Source organism: Xenopus laevis, chromosome 2L, assembly GCF_017654675.1.
Source record: "Xenopus laevis strain J_2021 chromosome 2L, Xenopus_laevis_v10.1, whole genome shotgun sequence".
NCBI lineage: Eukaryota > Metazoa > Chordata > Amphibia > Anura > Pipidae > Xenopus > Xenopus laevis.
Genome location: NC_054373.1, coordinates 6,025,106 through 6,050,094, shown reverse-complemented (window position 1 = coordinate 6,050,094; position 24,989 = coordinate 6,025,106). Strand labels below are relative to the sequence as shown.

The 24,989-nt window shown below is 43.2% G+C and overlaps 1 protein-coding gene across 2 annotated transcripts in view; it reads left to right on the top strand.

Moving 5' to 3' along the window:
* Positions 1-5,589: 5,589 nt before the first annotated feature.
* arhgap31.L (Rho GTPase activating protein 31 L homeolog) overlaps positions 5,590-24,989 on the top strand; it is an 88,306-nt gene continuing 68,906 nt past the window's right edge. For both annotated transcript variants that reach the window (XM_018245832.2, XM_018245831.2), the window contains exon 1: positions 5,590-6,283. In XM_018245832.2, the coding sequence (XP_018101321.1) occupies positions 6,184-6,283 (100 nt within the window). In that variant the 5' untranslated portion in view covers positions 5,590-6,183. The remainder of the gene's footprint in view (positions 6,284-24,989) is intronic.

Genomic DNA, 24,989 nt, shown 5'->3' with positions numbered 1-24,989 from the left:
TTTGCACATTGATGACAGGGGGTGGTAAATGAGGAACAGGTGGTGGTGGGACAAGGACCGAGATAGGGGTGGGCAACAGAAGAAGTACATGTATAGCACAATTCTGTGTTAGACAGGGCCAGCGGGACCAGGAAAAAATATCTGGTAGGCCCTGGCCCTCATGGGCTCGGACGACCCACACCCTGGCTGGAAACCCTATACCCTGCTCTCCCCAAATGGCCCTGATTGCACCCGCAAAAAGAAGAAGGTGCACATAGGGGGCAGATAGGGGTTGTGGCTGGGGCGGGGGGTCAGGGGAGGAGGAGGGAGGTTGCAGCTGGAACGGGGGGGGGCCCAGTCTGACACTGTCCGGCCCTGGACAATAATCACTAAGGTTGTGCGGTACTTTGCTGTGCCATTTTTCCACTGCTCTCAAATGCCCTTTGCAACAGCTCGGGGTGGACATGCACATTATTGTACTAACATCACAGCATGGACTGGCCTGACCCCCGAAGAATGAGTGGGTGTGGGGCTGACCAATCACTTTTTTAATGGGACGGGTGGCGACCCAAGCCTGGACTCAACGTCAGCATGCGCCTTATTCTCTCGCTCAGATTCCATCTGTCATTTACTGGGGATGCACCAAATCCACTATTTTGGATTCGGCCGAACCCCCGAATCCGGGTCTGGAGTCCTGGCATTCCAAGTACACAAATGGTCCTCCACCAGCCCACTGAATAGTGACTGTCTATGGGACCTTACAGCAGCCCCTCTAGCATTTGCCAGAACCCACAGATTGCCAGTCCGGGCCGGCACGAATCCTTCGCGAAAGATTTGGCCAAATACCGAACCAAATTTGAATCCTAATTTGCATCAAAACCACTGATTATACTGATTTTATGTATAAATAAAAGTGCAATAATGCAATGACACAATCCTATTAAAAAGCTCAATTACAAGTTAATTTTATGCATCAAATAAATAACCAGTTTTTAATGCTGCCAAGTTGGTCAGTGAAATGGATCAAACTGGCCGTGAAGGTAAAGAAAACAAGGGGGTGAGTATCTAAAGGTAAGTGGGTCTGTGAGGAAGGGGAGTGAATAAAGTCGGGGCTGTGTTTGCCCAAGTCTCACTGACACGTCCCCTGCTGCTCCCAAAGCCCTGAGTCTGAACACAGGAGCCCTTTACTCCAGCCGGAAACTTTCCAAATAAAAGCCTCTGTGTTTTGGATGAGATTTTGTTTAATAGAGACCCAATCTTTCCTTCCAAATAAGAAACAAATCACTGAAACACAAAGCAGGGGGTGATTATCCTGAACTTGAACCAACGTCAATTCTGTGCCACCCCCAGCAGCAACTGTCATATCCCTTGTGGGTCCTAAGGAACATTCATTTGTGTGATGTATTGTCCTTTATATAACAGAATGTTCTGTTATACAGATAGCTAGAATCTCAGCTGCCATAAAGCAGGACAGGATTGCTGCTTACAATGGGGATCAGATAGGATCTGTGCAGCCACTGGGACAGAATGCTCTGTTATACAGATAGCTAGAATCTCAGCTGCCATAAAGCAGGACAGGACTGCTGCTTACAATGGGGATCAGATAGGATCTGTGCAGCCACTGGGACAGAATGCTCTGTTATACAGATAGCTAGAATCTCAGCTGCCATAAAGCAGGACAGGACTGCTGCTTACAATGGGGATCAGATAGGATCTGTGTAGCCACTGGGACAGAATGTTCTGTTATACAGATAGCTAGAATCTCAGCTGCCATAAAGCAGGACAGGACTGCTGCTTACAATGGGGATCAGATAGGATCTGTGCAGCCACTGGGACAGAATGTTCTGTTATACAGATAGCTAGAATCTCAGCTGCCATAAAGCAGGACAGGACTGCTGCTAGGGTTGCCACCTGACCAGTATTTTACCGGCCTGGCCAGTAAAAATGATTGATTGATCCCAATGTTATTAATAGGGAAAAAAGATAAACATATAGGAAGGCCGGTATTTTTTTCTAGAAAAGGTGGCAACCCTAACTGCTGCTGAAACACTCTACTTTAGTAAACAATTTACTAAACAGAATAATCTCAAATCAGGAAACTGGTTGTTACTTTCCCTTATATCTACCAATAACTAATGTAAGACTTTATAGTGTGTGCAATGTCTAATTATAAGAATATAAATGAAATTAATTGGAATACAGGGACACAGGCAGCTGGTTACAATTTCCCACTCTCTTATTTTCAATTCTTTTATTGTGAAGCCAAATGCCAGAGACAGTCCATACGGGATGCACAGGGCGAGGGGAGGAGGTCTGGACATCAGGAAGAGAGGGACCAAGAGACCAATATTTTATTCTACGTTCAATGAATGATGTGATGGGCTTTTATAGACACACAATGGGATTTGAAGCAGATGCTTCAATGAAGCTTGTGATTATCTGTGGAACATGGAGACAGTAGAGTAAAATAGAGACTGTGGGACAAGACTGAGATTGAGCAGGGTAATATGGATATATTAGGACAAGATGGAGACAGTAGGACAAGATGGAGACGGTAGGACAAGATGGAGACGGTAGGACAAGATGGAGACGGTAGGACAAGATGGAGACAGTAGGACAAGATGGAGACGGTAGGACAAGATGGAGACGGTAGGACAAGATGGAGACGGTAGGACAAGATGGAGACGGTAGGGCAAGGTGGAGAGAGTAGGACAAGGTGGAGAGAGTTTATTAAGATGGGGATAGTAGGAGAAGGTGGAGACAGTAGGACAAGGTGGAGACAGTAGTATCCTAAAAGAAAGATAGGCCCAAGGTTCAATTGTGTCCACAAATCCCAGCCGGCTCCCACTTGTATCCCTCCAAGTCAGTCACAAGGTGGAGACAATAGGACAAGATGGAGACAGTAAGATGGGGATAGTAGGGTATTATGGACACAAGGCAAACAAACAAAATCATTATTATTGCCAGAAGTTACAATAAATAACTAGGAACATGGAACCAACTCTACCCTGCCCGGCATTCGGCATGTATTATTCCAATAACCATTCATTTCCCAGAAAACCCCAGTGAATCTGACCTGCCATAGTACCAGCACTCCCTGCTCCAGCACATTCCCATCAGTATATTCCTATTCCCAGTATAGAGCTATACTTCCAGCATCCAGCTTTGCACATCCACTGGTTGCACCAGATTTGCCCAGTGTGTGGAGATTGTGCCCTTGTCTCTAATGGAAATAATTTGGCATGAGGAATTAATATGGCAGCTCCCTCTCACATATATCAATACAAATACACAGAGGGGGAAGGTTCTGGGCACACAGTGAGTTGCGGCTCATTAGGAGTAATATTATCAGAAATGACAGACAGGAGGTGCAGTTTGACCACTGGAAAATTACTTTTTTTTTTTTTTTTTACACAATTTCACAGGATTTGCAGATTTAAAGTTTATTTCTTTTTATGGATAAAATAAATATTTTCCATGGGGACAGTGACTTTCCATTTCCTGGGAGCATGAGGAAAGAAGCGCTTGTTTGTCAGCAGAGTTTTTGGGTTCGCTGCTATTTTTGGGCATCAATAGGCGGTTTTGTCCTTTTTTACTTTCCCATCTGTTTTCATTGACATTTCGGCTTCACAGCAATTAACTCCTTGGCTGCCTGCGACAACTGACTCCAAAGTGTGGGGCAAATACATACCAGGCCTTCATTTAAGTCTATAAAAATAAACCTATAAAATACTGTAAGTGATAGATTGTAAGCTCTTTGTCACATTACCTTGCCTCGTTCATTTATGTAGCACCAACATCCAAAACAGGCTTCTCCGCCTCATTTGCAACCGCTCCCTTGGATGAAATCATTTCAGGTTTTATGGGGGTGGCACCCAAATCTGTTGTGGGGTCTAGAGGGCAAAAATATGGGTGTGGTTCCTATTTGGGGGGCTGTACCCCAGTCTTTAGTGCCGCATTGCTACCCTTGTGACAAGCCACAGGAATTGGTCTCCTGAAACATTCCAAAGGTGATTGAACTACAACACATCCCAACATCCCCCTGTCCACTGCTGTCAGAGGATTCTGGGAGTTGTAGTAGTAGAAGAGCAGGAGGGCAGTCAACAATCGACACTTTTATTTAAATAACATGAACACACTGAATGGGAAACTAGCAATCCATTGCAATTCACACTTCATGGCAGGTTGGAAACCAGCACAGACTGTGCGGCGTATCTTCATTAAATACTAATTATCTCAGCAGGATGTGCTAATTATGTCTGACATTTAAGGTGGTCACCCTATATGTTAATATTGACATTTCAAACCAGTTACAACCCGCCCGTTGGGCCCCTATATTGCCCCCCCAGCAGCTGCTGGATATGTTGTTTCTACCTGCGTCAGACAGAAGATAGATTCAGGCTGTCAGGGAATTCTGGGATTTGTAGTTCAACAGGACCTGTTAAAGATATTCAGCAATTTGTTCTTTTATAGCAACTTTTTCTAGTTTGATACTGAAGGATCCAGACAGACAGAGGATAGATTCAGGCTATCAGGGAATTCTGGGATTTGTATTGTTATTGTTTCTTTTTATTCCTCATCTTTCTATTCAGGCCTCTCCTATTCATATTCCAGTCTCTTATTGAAATCAATGCATGGTTGCTAGGGTCATTTGGACCCTGGCAACCAGATTTCTGCAACAGCAAACTGGAAAGCTGCTGAATAATAAGTTAAATAACTCAAAAACCACAAATAATAAAAAATTAAAACCAATTGCAAATACATCATAATAAAAGTTATCTCAAAGGTGAACAACCCCTTTAAAGATATTCAGCAATTTATACTTTTAGCAACTTTTTCCAGTTTGATACTGAAGGATCCAGACAGACAGAAGATAGATTCAGGCTGTCAGGGAATTCTGGGATTTGTAGTTCAACAGGACCTTTTAAAGACAATCAGCAATTTGTACTTTTATCATTTTTTTCCAGTTTAAAACTGAAGGATCCAGACAGACAGAGGATAGATTCAGGCTGTCAGGGAATTCTGGGATTTGTAGTTCAACAGGACCTTTTAAAGACAATCAGAAATTTGTACTTTTATCAATTTTTTCCAGTTTGATACTGAAGGATCCAGACAGACAGATGATAGATTCAGGCTGTCACGGAATTCTGGGATTTGTAGTCCAACAGGACCTGTTAAAGACATTCAGCAATTTCAACTTTTATCATTTTTTTGATATTGAAGGATCCAGACAGACAGAAGATAGATTCAGGCTGTCAGGGAATTCTGGGATTTGTAGTTCAAATTCAGCACTTTGTACTTTTAGCAACATTTCCCAGGCCAAATTCCGTCTCTACTGCACCCTAAATCCAACCCTTAAACACTGGTTGCCCCCACACAAAGTACCCTGTGCCCCATCTCCCCAGGAAACCATTGCTTCTTCCTTTTGCTTCTTCCCATGAGTTTTTCCCTTTTCTCCCCCATAGACAGAGGAAGTTTCTTTCACCGCCCCCAGTAGGGCCACATCATTGCTCGTGCCTGTCCCGTTATTATGTGGCCCAATCCCGGCTCCTCCCCCCCCACCCCTAATACTCCTGCCAAAAAAACAACCTCCTCACCCCCCTCCTTCCTCATTTCCTTAACAGCATTTCCTGAGCTCAATAACCCAGTGATTTGTAAGAAAAGGAGGAAAGAGAGAGAGAGAGAAATTACAGATTGGGTCCCAAAAAACCCCCAAAGTTCCTCTGCAGACAGTGGGATTATGGGACATATGTATCTGGGGTGTCAGGGGTCCCTGAGTAGGAGAAGTTCTCCTTTCTCTTCATTGCTTTTCTGACTCCTGACTGTTACTGCTGTTACTGTTACTGCTGTTACTGCTGGTGCTTAGGGGGCACATTGAGCCGTCAGTCTCTGTTCTAGTTTCCCCTCTGGAGGTGATGTCCCCCCCAGCCCTAAAGTGTCTGTCACTGGGGCACCTAAAAGTTCTGGCACCCCTCCTAGATCCCTTCCTCTGTGCCTGCCCCCTCCTCACTGACAGCTGAACTTCACTGGAGCTGCTGCATTTCCATGGGCTGCTTGGGACTGTGTAGGACACCCCGATGCTCCCTGCAAAGCCCTGAGGGCGAGGCTACTGGTGCCCCTCACCTTCCCAACAGGATTTATCTCATTTAATTCCCTTTTTAACTTGAGGGACGGGGGGAGGATTCTACCTCTCTGGACCAACTCATGAAGAACAAGGGAGCCAAGACGAAATTGAAGAAGAAAAGCTCCATTGGTGCATTTGGCTGTGATCTAACGGAGTATCTGGAGAGCTCTGGGCAGGATGGTAAGTACCTACTTTATAGGGGACAATGGGGGGTGTAGGGATATTAATGTCACCCCATTATTGCCCTGCTGTTACTTACCCCACTACTGCTGCTTAATACTCATTCAGCCTCTCAATCACTGTAGTGTACAGACTACTGCACAAAGTAGCAGTGATCACATGCACAATCACTAAGTCTTATACCCCTTAACCCTACGTCTGATGCTTCTCCCTATAGAACACAGGCAGTTTGTCTCTTGATACATTTTATCTCTCCCCATATTCACTGGGTCACTTACTGCTAAGGATGCACCAAATCCACTTTTTGGGATTCAGCCGAATCTTCTGTGAAAGATTCGGCCGAATTCTAATTTGCATGTGTAAATTAGGGGTGGCAAAGGAAAAGGTACAAAAAATTTAACTTTTTGCCGCAAAGTAAAAAACATCTTTTCTAATTAACATATGCAAATTAGGATTCGGATTCGGTTCGGCCATGCAGCTAAAAAGGCCAAATCCTGGATTCGGTGCATCCCTATTTGCTGCAAACAGAAAGTCTTTATTTTCATCAATACGACCAGGTTGTTACATTGCTACAATGTTTATAAGCTCCAGCTGGGCAAGAAACACTCCATTGAATATAAAGGCCGACTTGTGGGCAAGAAAGGGTTAAGTCCTGCCCAGTCCTCTGCCGGGAGCATCTGATGTGAATTAAGTGCACAAGTGTGTGTTAGAGCTCAACTGCTGCTTGTAAGGGGAGCCTGGGTGTCTTAACTCCTTCAGCGCTGGGATTCAGAAATATGAACAGCAGATAGGGGGGAGTTAGGGCACATGGGATTTAGGGGGGATAAGGTTATAGTGTGTTAACCCTGTAGACACCAATAGAAAATCTCCCCCCCTTGGATTATATGAATACTGTACTCACAGTGGGAGGGAAGGGTTAAAAAACCACTAGGCTGGTTGTGTTGCTGTTACAGATGGGACAGGACTTGCCTGGTGTGGAACAGTTTGGCAAAGCTGATTGGTCGTTCTGAGATTTGGGAGATCCTGAGAATGATTGGCATGTGTATGGGGGCATTGCATGGAGGCTGACAGTTAGTACTGTGAGTGAGGGGCTGGCTCTAGTTCAGCTGGCACTTGTACTGAAGCAGATAGTGAAGGTGCTTGTTCTGAGCAGCCTGAAAGCAGCGTATAAGTGTATACTGTAGTACTGGAATGTGTAGAATTTTGCTTGTGATTTGCATACTATTTGCATACTAAATTGCATACTAAATTGCATACTAAATTGCATGCAGGGGCTTTACCAAAAGGCCTCAATATGTGACTCAGTGTGGCCCAAAGGCTAACAGCCAGCTCCAGCGGAACTCTAACCATGGGAGGGTTTTAGTTTGCACCCAGCAAGAGTTGGTAGCCAATAGCTGCTCATGTGCGGCCGCCTTAGTGACACCTTTTCAGTGTCTTCCTTGAGACCACGAACCTGACACACCTTTTCTTATGTTTAAGCCACTCCTTCTCTTTCCACCAATTGCAAACTTCTCCTACTACTAAGCCACACCTTATCCTACCAAGCTGAGCCACACCCTCTATTAACACTTTCTACCACCATCATGATCAAAGTCCTCTAAATTCTTCTCCCACTAAGACGCCTTCATTCATTTAGCCACACCTCCTGTTTAATTCAGCCACGCCTTCTCTTACTGCTGGGCCTTCCTCTACCCCTCACCCACTCTTTTTAGGGAAGGGGATAGACTGAGGTCACTTTACCTCCCAGCACCCCCGGAATACTGGGCAATTGACTTTCAGGCCAATGTCATATAAACCCCAATGGCAGCTGAGAGTTGTAGTTCAGGGGAGAACATCACACTGAAGACCAGTTGTAAAACACTCACAATCCAGCCCATTCACATCAGAGGGGTCATGTTTAGCCTCCCCTCTGGATCACTAGAAGGATTTGAAGGTTGAACTTGATAAACGTTTGTCTTTTTACAACCTCATCTACTATGTGACTATGTAATAGAGAACAACTCCCAGCATCCTCCCTCCCAACCTCACACCTGAGGATCTTGCAATACTATTCTAAGGCCGGGCATGGGCCAGTAATTACAGTGGCTCTGGGGGGCAGATATAATGGGGTGTCTGAATGAATTCTGCACTCACATTCCCACTCCTGAATATCCAAATCTTCACTGAATAGTGTTTTTCCTTTCCTTGGCCTTGGACAGAGAGTGGCAGGACTGATATGTAATAAATAATGGATGTACATCACTAACTAAACAATCAATTCAACTTTACACTACATGGTCTATTCTGACTTCGAGTCCTTGGGTGACTGAGAAAAGCTGGAGATGCAAGTGCAGATCCACTCATTTGTTGATCTCCAGACCAGCAGACTATTCCCAGTTATGGACACTCTGGGGTAGATCTGATGGTTTGTTCCTGGCCAGATATTGGTCGATAAATCATAGGCGGCATCTGCTAATTACTGAGTCTTTCCCATTGAAGCAGATTTAATTCAGTTTGATAGAATTCACTGAAGCTGCTGATCCAGTCTGTGCTGCTCTCCCCTTCCCTCCAGTGCAGGACCCTTTAATTGCCCCAAACTGCTTGGAATGTAACCCGTTACTTCTTCACCCAACCAGCACCCAGAGTCATGTTATCCTTTATCTCTGTGATTATTCTCTCTTCTGTTTCTGAATATGGAGTCCATGGGATGTAGGGCATGAAATATAGTGGGTTATTTACCAGGGTGACACCCCAATGTCTCTATATATCTGTAATCTTGTTATGAGCTAAGGGGGCCCAGCCTGAATTCCAGTTAGGGGGAGATTTGGGGTGAGTGATTATTTGTACCCTGGGTACCCCTGGAACTATAGCAGGGTGACTGTTACCCCAATGTTTCTATATATCTGTAACCTTGTTATGAGCTAAGGGGGCCCAGTCTGAAGGTCAGTTAGGGGGAGATTTGGGGTGAGTGTTTATTTGTACCCTGGGTACCCCTGGAACTATAGCAGGGTGACACCCAATGTTTCTATATATCTGTAACCTTGTTATGAGCTAAGGGGGCCCAGTCTGAAGGTCAGTTAGGGGAGATTTGGGGTGAGTGTTTATTTGTGCCCTGGGTACCCCTGGAACTATAGCAGGGTGACACCCCAATGTTTCTATATATCTGTAACCTTGTTATGAGCTAAGGGGGCCCAGTCTGAAGGCCAGTTAGGGGGAGATTTGGGGTGAGTGCTTATTTGTACCCTGGGTACCCCTGGAAATATAGCAGGGTGACACCCCAATGTTTCTATATATCTGTAACCTTGTTATGAGCTAAGGGGGCCCAGTCTGAAGGCCAGTTAGGGGGAGATTTGGGGTGAGTGCTTATTTGTACCCTGGGTACCCCTGGAACTATAGCAGGGTGACACCCCAATGTTTCTATATATCTGTAACCTTGTTATGAGCTAAGGGGGCCCAGTCTGAAGGCCAGTTAGGGGGAGATTTGGGGTGAGTGCTTATTTGTGTCCTGGGTACCCCTGGAAATATAGCAGGTGACTGTTACCCCAATGTTTCTATATATCTGTAACCTTGTTATGAGCTAAGAGGGTCGAGCCTGAAGGTCAGTTAGGGGGAGATTTGGGGGCAGAACTATAGGGTGACTGTTACACTAATGTTCTTCGTGTCTGATGGGCTGCTAATTATGTGAGGTTCTGATAGGCTGGTGATAATGATTACATTTGCATTTCAGCCTATCACAGTGCAGAGTGCAGGTTGAGCTCACAAAGAGGTAAGTGTTCCAAGGGAAGAGCTAAGTGAAGCTGATTCAATGCCCTTTTTCATCAGTTTTTTTCCACTCACGTAAAGTAAATACAACCCGGTGCAGTCATGTGGCAGTTTGACAGACTGAGTTATTACATAGTTATTTTGCAGACTGAAGCCCATGTGTGAGGATATACACCAGCAACTGTCTACAACCCACACCCTTAATCTGCTGCAGAACTACAGCTCCCAGTGTCCCCCAATCACAACATTTGGCTCTATCCATAGTCACAGCTCGATGCCAAGTAGAAAAACGGAGTTGGTCAAATCATATATTTGCCCAGTCTCTTGTGCTTTTCTATGATCTTCCTGGTGGCTGTAGCTGCTAATTACTATTCTTTATTACTATAAAGGTACTACAGGTATTTACTATTCGTTTTTACTATAAAGGTGCTATTTACTATTCTTTATTACTATAAAGGTGCTGTTTACTATTCTTTATTACTATAAAGGTGCTATTTACTCTTCTTTATTATTATAAAGGAGCTATTTACTCTTCTTTATTACTATAAAGGTGCTGTTTACTATTCTTTATTACTATAAAGGTGCTATTTACTATTCTTTATTACTATAAAGGTGCTATTTACTATTCTTCATTACTATAAAGGTGCTGTTTACTATTCTTTAATACTATAAAGGTGCTATTTACTACTCTTTATTACTATAACGGTGCTATTTGCTACTCTTTATTACTATAATGGTGCTATTTACTATTCTTTATTACTATAAAGGTGCTATTTACTATTACTATAAAAGTGCTATTTACTCTTCTTTATTACTATAAAGGAGCTATTTACTCTTCTTTATTACTATAAAGGTGCTATTTACTACTCTTTATTACTATAAAGGTGCTATTTACTATTTGTTATTACTATAAAGGCGCTATTTACTAATCTTTATTACTATAAAGGTGCTCTTTACTATTCTTTATTACTATAAAGGTGCTATTTACTTTTCTTTATTACTATAAAGGTGCTATTTACTTTTCTTTATTACTATAAAGGAGCTATTTACTCTTCTTTATTACTATAAAGTTGCTATTTACTATTCTTTATTACTATAAAGCTGCAGCAGGGACAGAGAAGCTGTAGGAATGTGTTGGGTTCCTGTGACTCTCGCTTTCTTCTGTGCGGATGACAGGGGCCGTGGGGCACAGGCAAATATCAGAAGGAATTTGGGGTAATGGATTCCACATGGAGCAGCTAAGGACAGAGGTTCAGGAATGTCACTGGGACATCTGTGTCCCACCTGCTGCTCTTTGCACTGTTCCCTTCCCAGCATTCCCAGTTTCCTAGGGAGTGAGGGTCCTACTCCATACCTCCCAACATTTTGGAAATAGAAAGAGGGACAAAAAGATTTACCGTGCGGATTGCGTCAAATGTTTTTGACCACGCCTATTTTTGTGGCCAAAATGTTACAAAATTTGGCAGGTTATGAAAGTTTGAACACATTTCTGTGGTTTTTATGTGTTACAGTTTTGCTAATGAAGGTGAATTGCCCTTTAAGCTGCAAGTCACAGTTTCCCCATGAGACCTGCTTATCTTAAATTGTTGCAAAAGTATTGAAATGTACCTGGTGGCTGTTCTAGGCTCTCTGCCAAAAGCCAATTAAGTTTTAGAAACCTTGTATCTTTTTCTGGCTGTTCAGTGCAGGAGATCAAAGAGAAAGTCGGGACGTTTCAGTAACAATCTGGGACTGCGGGTTGAGCTGTGAAAATAGGGACTGTCCCTTGTAAAACAGGACAGTTGGGAGGTATGTTATCTGACTTGACCAGTATACTGTATATCTAAACATTTCTGGGTCAGCCCGGCCGTTTGGCTCCATACACAAAGTTTTCAACTTTGGGTTAACTTTCAGTGTGATGTAGAGAGTTATATTCTGAGACAATTTGCAATTGTTTTTTTTTTATTATTCGTGGTTTTTGAGTTATTTAGCTTTTTATTCAGCAGCTCTCCAGTTTGCAATTTCAGCAATCTGGTTGCTAGCGTCCAAATTCCCCTAGCAACCATGCATTGATTTGAATAAGAGACTGGAATATGAATAGGAGAGGCCTGAATAGAAAGAAGACTAATAAAAAGATGCAATAACAATACATGTGTAGCCTTACAGAGCCTTTGTTTTTTATATGGGGTCAGTGACCCCTATTTGAAAGCTGGAAAGAGTCAAATAGAAAGCAAATCTTTCAAAAACTATTAGAAAGAGAAAAATGAAGGCCAATTAAAAAAGTTGCTTAGCATTAGCCATTATATAACAGACATAAAAGTTAACTTAAAGGTGAACCACCTCTTTAAGCTCATGCCACTAAAGTCTGATTTATAGGACATTACCTGTGTGTTTCCATGGTTGACTTTGGATCAGCATCTTCTGTATAAACCTCATAAGCTGCCGAGTGAATTATGTGCATTTAGCTCAGAGAATACACAGAACTGATCCAGTGATTAATGGCCCCAGGGACTGAACCTCTAGTGAACGAGAACATAAACACTGGGTTTACAATCAATCTCTGGCGCCTCCTCGCAGGAAGGAGATTACATGAGCAATTGTCTGATCAATATTATAAATGGGTTCCATATCAACTAAAATGATTTCCACTGTAGTTTTTATTGTATCCTGAGTTATTACTGGAGAGATCAGGGGAATTTTTTTTAATCTTACTCAGCAATGCAGTTTTTTTCCTTGAGTGAAGTCCTCTTGAAATATCCTTATCATTTACAGTAGGGGGTACAGTAACCCTTATAAAACATGAGTGATACTCAGAGTTCCCTGTATAACTCAGCCTGCAGCCTTGTGTCTTTATATGGTCACAGAACAACCCCTCAGTGACTTCTAATATCCTTATCATTTACAGTAGGGGGTACATTATCCCTTATAATACATGAGTGATACTCAGAGTTCCCTGTATAACTCAGCCTCAGCCTTGTGTTCTTTATCTGGTCCCCACAGAACAAACCCCTCAGTGACTTCTACTATCCTTATAACCAATACACAAGAAATTTCCTACGGGATTCATGTACAAAATGACCTACTGTCACATATCCAGTTATTAAAATTAGATCAACTTTATAAGTGACTTCCTCCCCCTTATGTAGGTACGGTAACATGGAGTGATACTCAGAGTATACTCAAATGCACTTCAGTTGAAATGTAGGGGTACATTATCCTTATAATACATGATGATCAGAGTTCCCTCTCAGCCTGCAGCCTTGTGCCTTTTATGGTCACAGAAAACAACCCCTCTGAACTTTAATATCCTTATCATTTACAGTAGGGGTTACATTATCCCTTATAATACATGGGAGTGATACTCAGAGTTCCCTGTATACTCAGCCTGCAGCTTGTGCCTTTATATGGTCACAGAACAACCCCTCAGTGACTCTAATATCTTATCATTACAAGCATTATCCCTTATAATACATGAGTGATACTCAGAATTGCCTGTATAACTCAGCCTGCAGCCTTGTGCCTTTATATGGTCACAGAACAACCCCTCAGTGACTTCTGATATATCCTTATCATTTACAGTAGGGGGTACATTATCCCTTATAATACAAGAGTGATATTTAGAGTTCCCTGTATAACTCAGCCTGCAACCTTGTGCCTTTATATGGTCACAGAACAACCCCTCAGTGACTTCTAATATCCTTATCATTTACAGTAGGGGGTACATTATCCCTTATAATACATGAGTGAGACTTAAGGGGTAAGATATTAAACTATGTAAGAATATAACATGTTATGTGCTTATATTAGAGAAATTCCTTTCTAATGGGGCAGATCTCCCCTTAAATGCTGTTTCCCAGCTCTGAATGAGGCATGTGACAGATGTAAGGGGATCTGTATAAAACCGCAGCGCTGGTTGAGCACATGGACTGTGTGTCTCACAACTTCAGATTTTATTGTTGTTCAGCTACAAATAGACATTTGGCAGGGGAATATGGAAATGGCTTCCAGAGGAGAGTTACACCCAGTGTTCAGCCGGATGTCTCCCCCCCCCCATGTGAAGTCACTGGTTTCTTTTTATGTATGGAAAACCCATAAAGTTTGGGGAGAATCTGAAAATGTGATACATTTAATGGATGTATTGCGGTTATTAAAACCCTCTGCAGAACTACAACTCCCTGCATCCCCTGTGGCTCTTAGTGCTTAGTAGTCCTGCACTGATAAATGCAATATAAAGCTGCATGCAGTTTAATGCATTGAGGCCACAGAGGACATCACAGCTGCACTTGGAAACCAGACTGTCTGGCAGTGAAGAAGTTAACAAAGATTGGGCTTTACTCACTGTTGGACCCGTGGGGCCTCTGTAGTTGCACAGAACATCTGTTTCGGTCATGGGTCTGGCTGGTGGGTGAAGTCAGTGTTTCCATGTTACTCGCTCTTTCAGTTCTTAATCCCCATTAGCTCTTCATACACAATCTTGGGCTTTGAAGTCGGCTCGGAATCATCATTACTGACTGACCAATCGGTGCAGCTCTTAGTTTCTCCTATTAAGTTTTATTTGGAGGTAAAGTCCTGATTTTGTCTCTTATTGTGCTGGCTGCTTGTTAGTTCTCTAGTCACAGACATCTTTGGTCTTGTTGGGAGGTGAGGAAATGTGTCGGTTTTAGCACAGGCAGAGACACCAAACCTGCACCCAGCATTTAGTGGGACCCTGCATATTAGCACCTGTACATTAAAGGGGATGGACCTCTCTGAACATCACTTATAGTAAGTCAAAAATAAAAGCGAGATTTCTACAGTAGGGTAAGATGGTGACAGTAAACTCAGTGAGGACAATTGGGTAAGATGGCAACAGTAGGTCAAGACTGCAGAAATAGGTCAAGTTGGCTTCAATAGTAAATGATTCCAAGAGTAGGACAAGAAGTTGGCAGGAGAAAAAGGTGGAGCCAGTAGGACAAGTAGATGACAGTAGAACAAGATGGACCTAGTTCCATAGTGCAGTGATAGTAGGTAAAGATGGAGCCAGTAAGGCAAGATGCCCAGCCCAGAGCCCTTAAGTAGTTCCTGGCTGATGGTTGGTGCTGGTAGTTGCAGCTGGAGCACCCCAGGATGGAAATATGGTGCCAGATGTAGGACAAGATATAGACAGTAAGGTAAGATGGTAACAGTAAGCCCAAAGAGGACAAATGGGCAAGATGGCAACAGTAGGTCAAGATTGAAGCAGTAGGTCAAGATGACTTACATAGCAAATGAATGCAAGAATAGGGCAAGATGGAGACAGTAGGACAAGATGGAGCCAGTAGGGCAAGAAGTCGACAGGAGAACAAGATGTAGCCAGTAGGACAAGTTGGGGATAGTAGAACAAGATGGAACAAGGCAGTGACAGTCGGTAAAGATTGAGCCAGTAGGGCAAGATGACACTAGTAAAAGAAGATGCCTAGATAGTGGCAGTAATGCTTCCTATTATTGTTGCCCAGCCCACAGCCCTTTAATAGGCACTGGCTGTTGGTAGTTGCAGCTGGAGCACCCCAGGCTGCAAGGATGGTGTCATCAGTAGGACATATCAACAGTAGGGTAAAATGGTGACAATATGGAGACTGTAGGGCAAGATGGAGCCAATAGTTGACAGGAGAACAAGATGGAACCAGTTGGTGACAGTAGGACAAGATGGAGATAGTGGGATAGGGTGATGACAGTAAATAAAAATATAGCCAGTAGGGCAAGATAACACTAGTAGGAAAAGATGGCTAGATCAGCGTTGCCTACTGCCCTTTAGTAGTTCCTGGCTGTTAGTAGGTGCTGGTAGTTGCAGCTGGACCACACCCGGATGTAAAGGCTTTATATAAATATTGGTATCCAGCAAAGAAAATGTTGCACTCTGCCCCAACCATGGCCATGGCAGTCATTCATGTAACCTTCATCCTATAAACTATAACGAACAGTGAAAACTGCTGGGATGGGAGTTGTAGTTGAAGCACAATTTGTAGGGGCAGTGTATCTCAATGTGATTGTATTGCATACAGATCCCAGTGAGAGGGGAGGAGACAAAAGAATACTGATTATTTTTATTCTTGTTCACACTAAAATTATCCCCGCGCAGCTGCTTTCATCCCTCCTGAAAACATGAACATAATCTGGCCCCGAACAGTCCAATCTGTCACGGCTTTTATGAGGCCGGGCTTCTAATTTTATATATCTACATAAAAACCTCTGTCTTCTTTTATGGGTGGAATTTAGAAGGTGCTTCAGCTGTGTCCTATTTCCCCTATTTTGTAGAGTAACAATCATCAAAGGCGGGATTCTGTGTGTCGGCTGCCCTTTTGCTCTGCCGTTTATTTTTTATTTGTTTTTGTATTGTAACGTTCCTCTTTGCCTTTCTGCTTTCTGGTTCTCTGATTAGATGATGCAACTTCTTCCCTTGACCAAGGATTCTTAACTATTTTGTCCCCATCACTAGGGAAGTAAACATTGTGCTGAGGAGGAACTATGAGTGGTCTTCAATGTTTTGACTTATACATGGGATCATGGGGTTGATAGCACCCATAGCAGGGCCTGATAAATAATGCGTAAAGTTGGCCACAGAGAATATGACACTTTGAGAATGTTCTACATGACTGTAAAGGTCCCCTGAAAGAGCTGGTAGTTGGACTGACTGCTGCCATAATTTAATGTAAGCCTCACCTTCTATATGGTTCACCTTTTTCCCTAGCTGGTCCAACCTTGGAACCTGTGCTGTAGGCACCTTCAAAGCTTGGTGGCCCCTTGTCATTGAAGACCAATTATTTCATTTTGTGGCAAGTTTCCAGTTGAAGGCAATTGTGATGGGAATATAGTTACATCCTGGTGATCCCCATCCCTTGGGACTATGTATTACAAAGTTTGGAGATGATGATGGAACCCATGAGCTAGAAGATGATATTCGGGTGGGGCACCTCGCAAATTCTCCCTTTAATTGTTCTGGGGATATCAACAGAGACTTTAATCTGTCAATGAGGGGCTCAAGAGGAAACCAGTACCTGTCATACTGATCCAGTATGTGGGGCATGGCCAGGCCAAAGTCCTAGCAGGAAGCCTTGTTATGGATATAGAACAGTGCAGTTTATGATCAGGATGTGTGAAGAAACACAAGAGGCCCGGACTTCCTCCCTCGCTCCCTCTCACTCTCGTAGTTCAAGGTTGAAATGAAACAGTTCTAACATACGGTAGTAATTTTGGGCTTTGGAACTGCAGAATCTGTCCAGATCAGTGTCCCAAGGGCCCCAATGCAAATTTTCTTGGCCCAGGCTATCTTCCACTTCAGCATGCTCTTGGGTTTGGAAGCAGTTCTGTTAACCTCTTGCTAGCTGAGGAAAACATTTTTGATAGTCATAACCTACTTTATATAAATATTGGTCCTACAATGTCTAGTTTGCCTCAGACCCAATTACCCCAAAAGATAATTATCAGTCTAAGTAGGCCTATCCAAAATGTTCACCCTGCCCTACTGTCTCTACCGTGGTCTACTGTCTCGATCCTGCTCTATTGTCTCCATCCTGCTCTACTGCCTCTACCTTGCTCTACTGCCTCTACCTTGCTCTACTGCCTCTACCTTGCTCTACTGCCTCTACCTTGCTCTACTGCCTCTACCTTGTTCTACTGCCTCTACTTTGCTCTACTGCCTCTACCTTGCTCTACTGCCTCTACCTTTTTCTACTACCTCTACCTTTTTCTACTGCCTCTACCTTTTTCTACTGCCTCTACCTTGCTGTACTGCCTATACCTTGCTCTAGTGCCTCTACCTTGCTCTAGTGCCTCTACCTTGCTCTACTGTCTATATTCTGCTCTACTGCCTCTATCTTGCTCTGCTGTCTTTATCTTGGCCAACTGTCGCCATCCTGCCCTACTGATGCAATTTTACCCTTCTGTTTCCATCTTGTCCTAATTTAATTTTGTCCTTACTGTGTCAGTCTTGACCAACTATCTCCATTTTACCCCCCTGTCACTAAATTGTCCTATTGGCCCAGCTCTTACCATCACTCCCCATTGTCACCATATTGCCCCATTGTCACCAACTTGTCCTGCTGCTATTTTTTCTAAGTGCTATTGAGATTATACTGTAATAATGACATTTCTCTGACTTTTTCCTACCCCCCCCCCACCCTGACTTTAGTGGAAATTTCTTCAAGCTATACAAACAGGCAATTCCTATTTAGACAGGGAATATCCAAGTTACTACCATGGTGCTTTATAAATAGGGCCCCCATTTTCCAGTATATAATCCTGCAATCTTACCCCCCAGATATCTGAATTTAAATTGTTACAATAAAAATGATGATGTATCTTAAAAAGAACCCAGGCTACTTGTATTTAGATTTACTATACTTGTATTTGTATTTAGTGCAGGGGGACCATGTCAAACAAACCTACTGGATTTATTTAGCTCACTTAGACAAATATACCATTCCGAGGCAGTACATATAAATCACGCAGGTATTTGTAAAGCATCTGGCACCGTTCTACTGGCAAAACCAATATCAGCACTGGCGGATATTTGTTCATGAACAGCAGCAGGAGTAGAGGCGCCAGTGAATTCCATTAAACCAGGTGGGGATTTTAACAAGACCTGTTGGGAAGGGATTGCTATAGGCAATATTCTCCAGGCAACAGCACTGTAAATGTAATTTAGCATTTCAGCATTTAGATAAGGGACAAAGCATCATGTTTATCCCTCAATGGAACTGACCCACAGGATGTGCACCCACTGCTCACATACTGACCTATTGTTATTATGAAGTCCTACTGTCCCCATATTGTTCTACTGTCTCCCTCTTGTCCTACTGTCTCTGTCTTGCCCTTCTATTTACGTCTTGTCCTACTGTCTCCATCATGTCCTACTGTCTCCCTCTTGTCCTACTGTCTCTGTCTTGCCCTTCTATTTACGTCTTGTCCTACTGTCTCCATCATGTCCTACTGTCTCCCTCTTGTACTACTGTTTCCCTCTTGTCCTACTGTCTCTGTCTTGCCCTAAAGTTTCTCTTCTATGTTTGTCCTATGGTCTCCATCTGTCTGCATCTTGCCCTGCTGTCTCTGTCTTGCCCCACTGTTTCCATCAGGTCCTACTGTGTGTCCTACTGTTTCTGTCTTGTCCTACTGTCTCTGTCTTGCCATACTATCTACATCTTACCCTACTGTCTCCCTCTTGCCCTACTGTCCTCATCTTGCCCTACTGTTGATAACTTGCTCTACTGTTGACAACTTGCCCTACTGTCTCTGTCTTGCCCTAAAGTTTCTCTTCTGATATTATGTTTGTCCTACGATCTCCATTTGTCTCCATCTTGCTCTGCTGTCTCCATTTCATCCTACTGTCCCATCTTGCCCTACTGTCACCAGCTTCACAAATTGTCTCGATTTTGTCTTACTGTCACCATGTTGTGTCCTACAGTACTTGCTCCATCTTGTCCTACTGTTGAAATCTTGCCTTAGTTGTCTCCATCTTGCCCTTCTGTTTCCACCTTGCCCTACTATTTCCATCTTCCCCTGCAGTTTCAATCTTCCTCTTCTTCCATGATGTCCGTATATAAATGCTTATATATATGCCATCGTAACTTACTCTACCTCCCAATTCCTGATGCAGGTGGTGCTGAGTAGGGATGTAGCGAACGTCGGAAAAAAAGTTCGCGAACATATTCGCGAACTTGCGCAAAAACGCGAGCGGTTCGCGAACGGTTCGCGAACCCCATAGACTTCAATGGGAAGGCGAACTTTAACATCTAAAAAAAAAATTTCTGGCCAGAAAAATGATTTTAAAGTTGTTTAAAGGGTGCAACGACCTGGACAGTGGCATGCCAGAGGGGGATCAAGGGCAAAAATGTATCTGAAAAATCTGCCTGTGTGTGCTTGGAAGAGATAGTGTAGGGGGAGAGCTGTTAGTGATTTCAGGGACATATATTATGGCTGCTTGAAAAAAGTCACTCCGGTGTTTTTTCTGGAGACGGTAATATTATGGATATTTAGACAGAATGTGAACAAGGTCACACAGCTAGATGGCGGGTTGAAGAAAACAGTGTGCAAATAATGCCTACAAGGTCAACGTATACACTACTACAGCGGTGGATACGGATTACGTAAAATATATTATGGCTGCTTGAAAAAGTCACTCCGGTGTTTTTTCTGGAGACGGTAATATTATGGATATTTAGACAGAATGTGAACAAGGTCACACAGCTAGATGGCGGGTTGAAGAAAACAGTGTGCAAATAATGCCTACAAGGTCAACGTATACACTACTACAGCGGTGGATACGGATTACGTAAAATATATTATGGCTGCTTGAAAAAAGTCACTCCGGTGTTTTTTCTGGAGACGGTAATATTATGGATATTTAGACAGAATGTGAACAAGGTCACACAGCTAGATGGCGGGTTGAAGAAAACACTGTGCAAATAATGCCTACAAGGTCAACGTATACACTACTACAGCGGTGGATACGGATTACGTAAAATATATTATGGCTGCTTGAAAAAAGTCACTCCGGTGTTTTTTCTGGAGACGGTAATATTATGGATATTTAGACAGAATGTGAACAAGGTCACACAGCTAGATGGCGGGTTGAAGAAAACACTGTGCAAATAATGCCTACAAGGTCAACGTATACACTACTACAGCGGTGGATACGGATTACGTAAAATATATGAATGCTGCTTGAAAAAAGTCACTCCGGTGTTTTTTCTGGAGACGGTAATATTATGGATATTTAGACAGAATGTGAACAAGGTCACACAGCTAGATGGCGGGTTGAAGAAAACAGTGTGCAAATAATGCCTACAGGGCAAATAATGCCTAAAAGGTCAACTTATACACTACTACAGCGGTAGTAAAATAAAAAAAGTAAAATAAAAAAAAATGAATATTAAAAAAAAAAAATTAAAGTTGGTGCTGCTGAACTACTAGGAGCAGCAGATTAGCACACCAGTCCCACTCCCCAACACTGCTAGACTAATAGCACTGGGCTCTTATAGTAGTAGTAGTAGTAGTAGTAAAACAACAAAAAAATAAATAAAAGCAGTCCTTACAAGGACTACTGTTATTGCAGCAGTCAGCAGATGAGATCAGAAGCAGGACAGCTGCCCACTGCAGCTACATACAGAGCACTGCAGTAGAAGGTAGATTACTAGCCAGCAAAGCTACCTAAGCTAAAATGTCCCTCAAACCCCTGCAGACTTCTGTCCCTCCAATAACAGAGCAGTATCAAAACGATTACTAGCCAGCAAACTTTCAACTGTCCCTGAAATCACTAACAGGCAGCAGCTCTCTCCCTACACTATCTCTTCAGCACACACAGGCAGAGTGAAAAAACGCTGCAGGGCTTCGGTTTTTATAGGGAAGGGGAGTGGTCCAGGGGAGAGCTTCCTGATTGGCTGCCATGTACCTGCTGGTCTGGGGTGAGAGGGCAAAAAAAAGCGCCAACAATGGCGAACCCAAAATGGCGAACGTCGCGCGACGTTCGCGAACTTCCGGCGAGCGCGAACACCCGATGTTCGCGCGAACAAGTTCGCCGGCGAACAGTTCGCGACATCTCTAGTGCTGAGTAAGTCGCCCCAATGAAAGCGCCTCTGCCGGTATCTTGTGCAGTTCTCAAACCTCCCTTGTGACCCATTTGGAGTCTGACAAAGGGAAGAAACAATGGATTCTCAGAGAAGCAACTGCATGAACAGAAAACTTGTTGCTAAAGGTCACTGGTAATTGCAGTGGGAAATAGAATGCATATTCCGTAGGAATGATTCAGCGTTATGGGGCCAACTTTCCCCAACACAAACCCTTGACATGAGCGGACTTTCTTCTTTACTCACCTTCAGAAACTCCCATCTGCCCCTCTCCCTCACCTCTTCCTAAATAAATACATTTGCACTCATGCCTTCCCCTGGCACTGTTCTGCTGATGCCTGTCAGATGCCTGTCTTATTTTTTATATCATCATCATCCTCATCATCAGATAACAATAGAATGAACCAGGCCCTGCATTATAATATCTGCATATAGCCATTGCAACATAAATCTCATTATTCAGCCAAGGCAAGCAACGTGGCTTCTCCGGCCCTTAAGTATAAACAGGAATTTTCTCTAATGTCTAAGGGAAACAATATGGCAACTCCCATTCTTATGTACAAATAAAAATATCCAGAGAAGGAACATTCTTAGTTATAGCTTTATACTGTAAAGTCTAAGGGAAGCAATATGGCAGCCCCAACCCCTTTGTGAACCTGAAAGTGAAGAATCTTGAACAGAATTGTTAATAATTAATGGGAAAATATTGCAGGAATGAATCACTTTAAAGAGTTGAATGAGGAAATTGTCTGTCAATGTCCGGCCCAGATACAGTTATTATTTTAAGGATGAGTAGAAGACAACACAAAGAAGGCAGCGGAGCTGGATGTTGTCTGTGACTGGGGCCGATGGGTTGGAGGGACATGAGATGCTGCTGAATCACTGGCGTGTGCTTAGAGTTACTGCGAGGGAATGACTTTCCTGTGATTACTGTCTGACAGTCATGTTCTAACTTGCCTTACCCTGATCTTATTATTGCAGAATGGTGCAGCAGGGTCCAGGTGTAGTTCAACTGTAGCTCCCATATCCCTTGTAGGAGTTATAGAGATGTCTCCTGTGACAGACTGGTACCCCCATATGCCTCTTCTGCAAAATAAGCACCAGCTTGGGCTACTGTTTGCTAAATGTTGTGCCATGATTTCCTTGGCATACTCCAGTGATTTTACCTTTTTTCTCCTTTAAGACATTCGGGGGGGGGGGGCATAAAAAAATCTTTCTATTCAGAATTACCAAGACCCACATACCTTAGGTTAGAAACCAACACTACAAACCCTTCTGTACTATATTAGATAAAAGGGTGTTATAGTTGCATGGTTTAAATGGAACTAAGATCTCTAAGAATTCCTGTTCCTGCTGAATTGTGCTTAGTACAGGGAATACCTATACTGCCATAGTTTTATGGGATCTCTCTGTACAGACTATGAGCAAACTTAGGGACTGTTCCTGCTGAATTGTGCTTAGTACAGGGGAATACCTATGCTGTCATAGTTTTATGGGATCTCTCTGTACAGACTATGAGCAAACTTAGGCACTGTTCCTGCTGAATTGTGCTTAGTACAGGGGAATACCTATGCTGCCATAGTTTTATGGGATCTCTCTGTACAGACTATGAGCAAACTTAGGCACTGTTCCTGCTGAATTGTGCTTAGTACAGGGGATACCTATGCTGCCATAGTTTTATGGGATCTTTCTGCACAGACTATGAGCAATCTTAGGGACTGTTCCTGCTGAATTGTGCTTAATACAGGGGAATACCTATGCTGCCATAGTTTTATGGGATCTCTCTCTGTACAGACTATGAGCACACTTAGGGGCTGTTCCTGCTGAATTGTGCTTAGTACAGGGGAATACCTATGCTGCCATAGTTTTATGGGATCTCTCTGTACAGACTATGAGCAAACGTAGGGGCTGTTCCTGCTGAATTGTGCTTAGTACAGGGGAATACCTATGCTGCCATAGTTTTATGGGCTCTCTCTGTACAGACTATGAGCAAACTTAGGGGGCTGTTCCTGCTGAATTGTGCTTAGTACAGGGGAATACCTATGCTGCCATAGTTCTGTGGGATCTCTCTGTACAGACTATGAGCAAACTTAGGGGACTGTTCCTGCTTAATTGTGCTGAGGAAAGGGGGATACCACCCAAGCATGGGGTTATTCCTACTGCAACTATGCCTGTACCTGTTGGTATGTGTTTATGACTGATCACAACCTAATATCACAATAGGAGGGTTATTAACATAGATGAGAGCTTTTAGGCATTATTAAAGGCATCATTTACAAGTTGGGGCCCAGAGCCAATGTCTTCTCGACCCAGTTTGATTCTAATCTAGGGAAACATCCTGATTTCTCCCCCACCCTCTATTCAAGGCGCAGTCTCCTGGGCACAGTAAATTGGGCAGTTGGTGCCATGGGGCACAGAATGTACAGCTCAAACAATGAACCATTAAACCATCTGAGCAAAGAACAGCTAAATGGCATTATTAAACATTCCCCGTGACAGCCATCTTGTTTATTGCTTAGCACTGTGTCTGTTCCCAAGAATGCCCCTGAGGGGAACTTTTGCCCCAAACTGGGAGAGAGCAGGGAGGTTCTGAGAGGGGCTTTGTTCTCCAGTTTGGACATCGTGGGATGAATTTTTGCTTCCAGCTGGATCTTCAAAATGCCACCATTCTGCTTCAGCCGAAAACATGAAAAGCCCTATTCTGTGGATTAGGGTAAAGAAAAGTGCAGAGCTCTGTCCTACAGTCATTTTTCCTTGCGCTCCTTAAAGGGGAATGTTGCCTTAAACTTCACGTCATTCTAAGCTACTTTCCAATATAAATTAATGTATACATTCATTAGTGGGTTTTAAGGTTTCTTTAAATGTAATTGCTCTGACTGGCTGTTGATATTCTCTGCACTGTTGGTTCTTACTGTTTAAACAATGTAGCAAATGCAAGCAGATTAATATACTGCCATAATGCTTGCCTTGACTGCAGCCCTCACTGTAGAGAGAAGTAGAATACTACATTGCCCTGATTAAAGGAGAACTAAAGCCTAACTAAAAGGAGTAGCTAGAAATGTTGTACGTGATGTTTTGTGCTTCTCTACACAGCCCTTTAGCAGTAAAGATCTGTGTCTCCAAAGATGCCCCAGTAGCTCCCCATCTTCTTTTCTGCTGATTCACTGCACATGCTCTGTGCTGCTGTCACTTACTGAGCTTAGGGAGCCACTCACAATATACAGTACACATAGAATAGTTATGTCACAATATAAGGCTGATTAGTAATTAATACACATAATTACTACATGGCAGCACAGAAACCAGTGCAATTAGCATCAGAATTTAATAACCAGCAAACCTGTAGCATCAGCTTATATTACAGCCAGGGAAGCTCATTTTCTGCTGGATAATTAGTGACGAGCCCT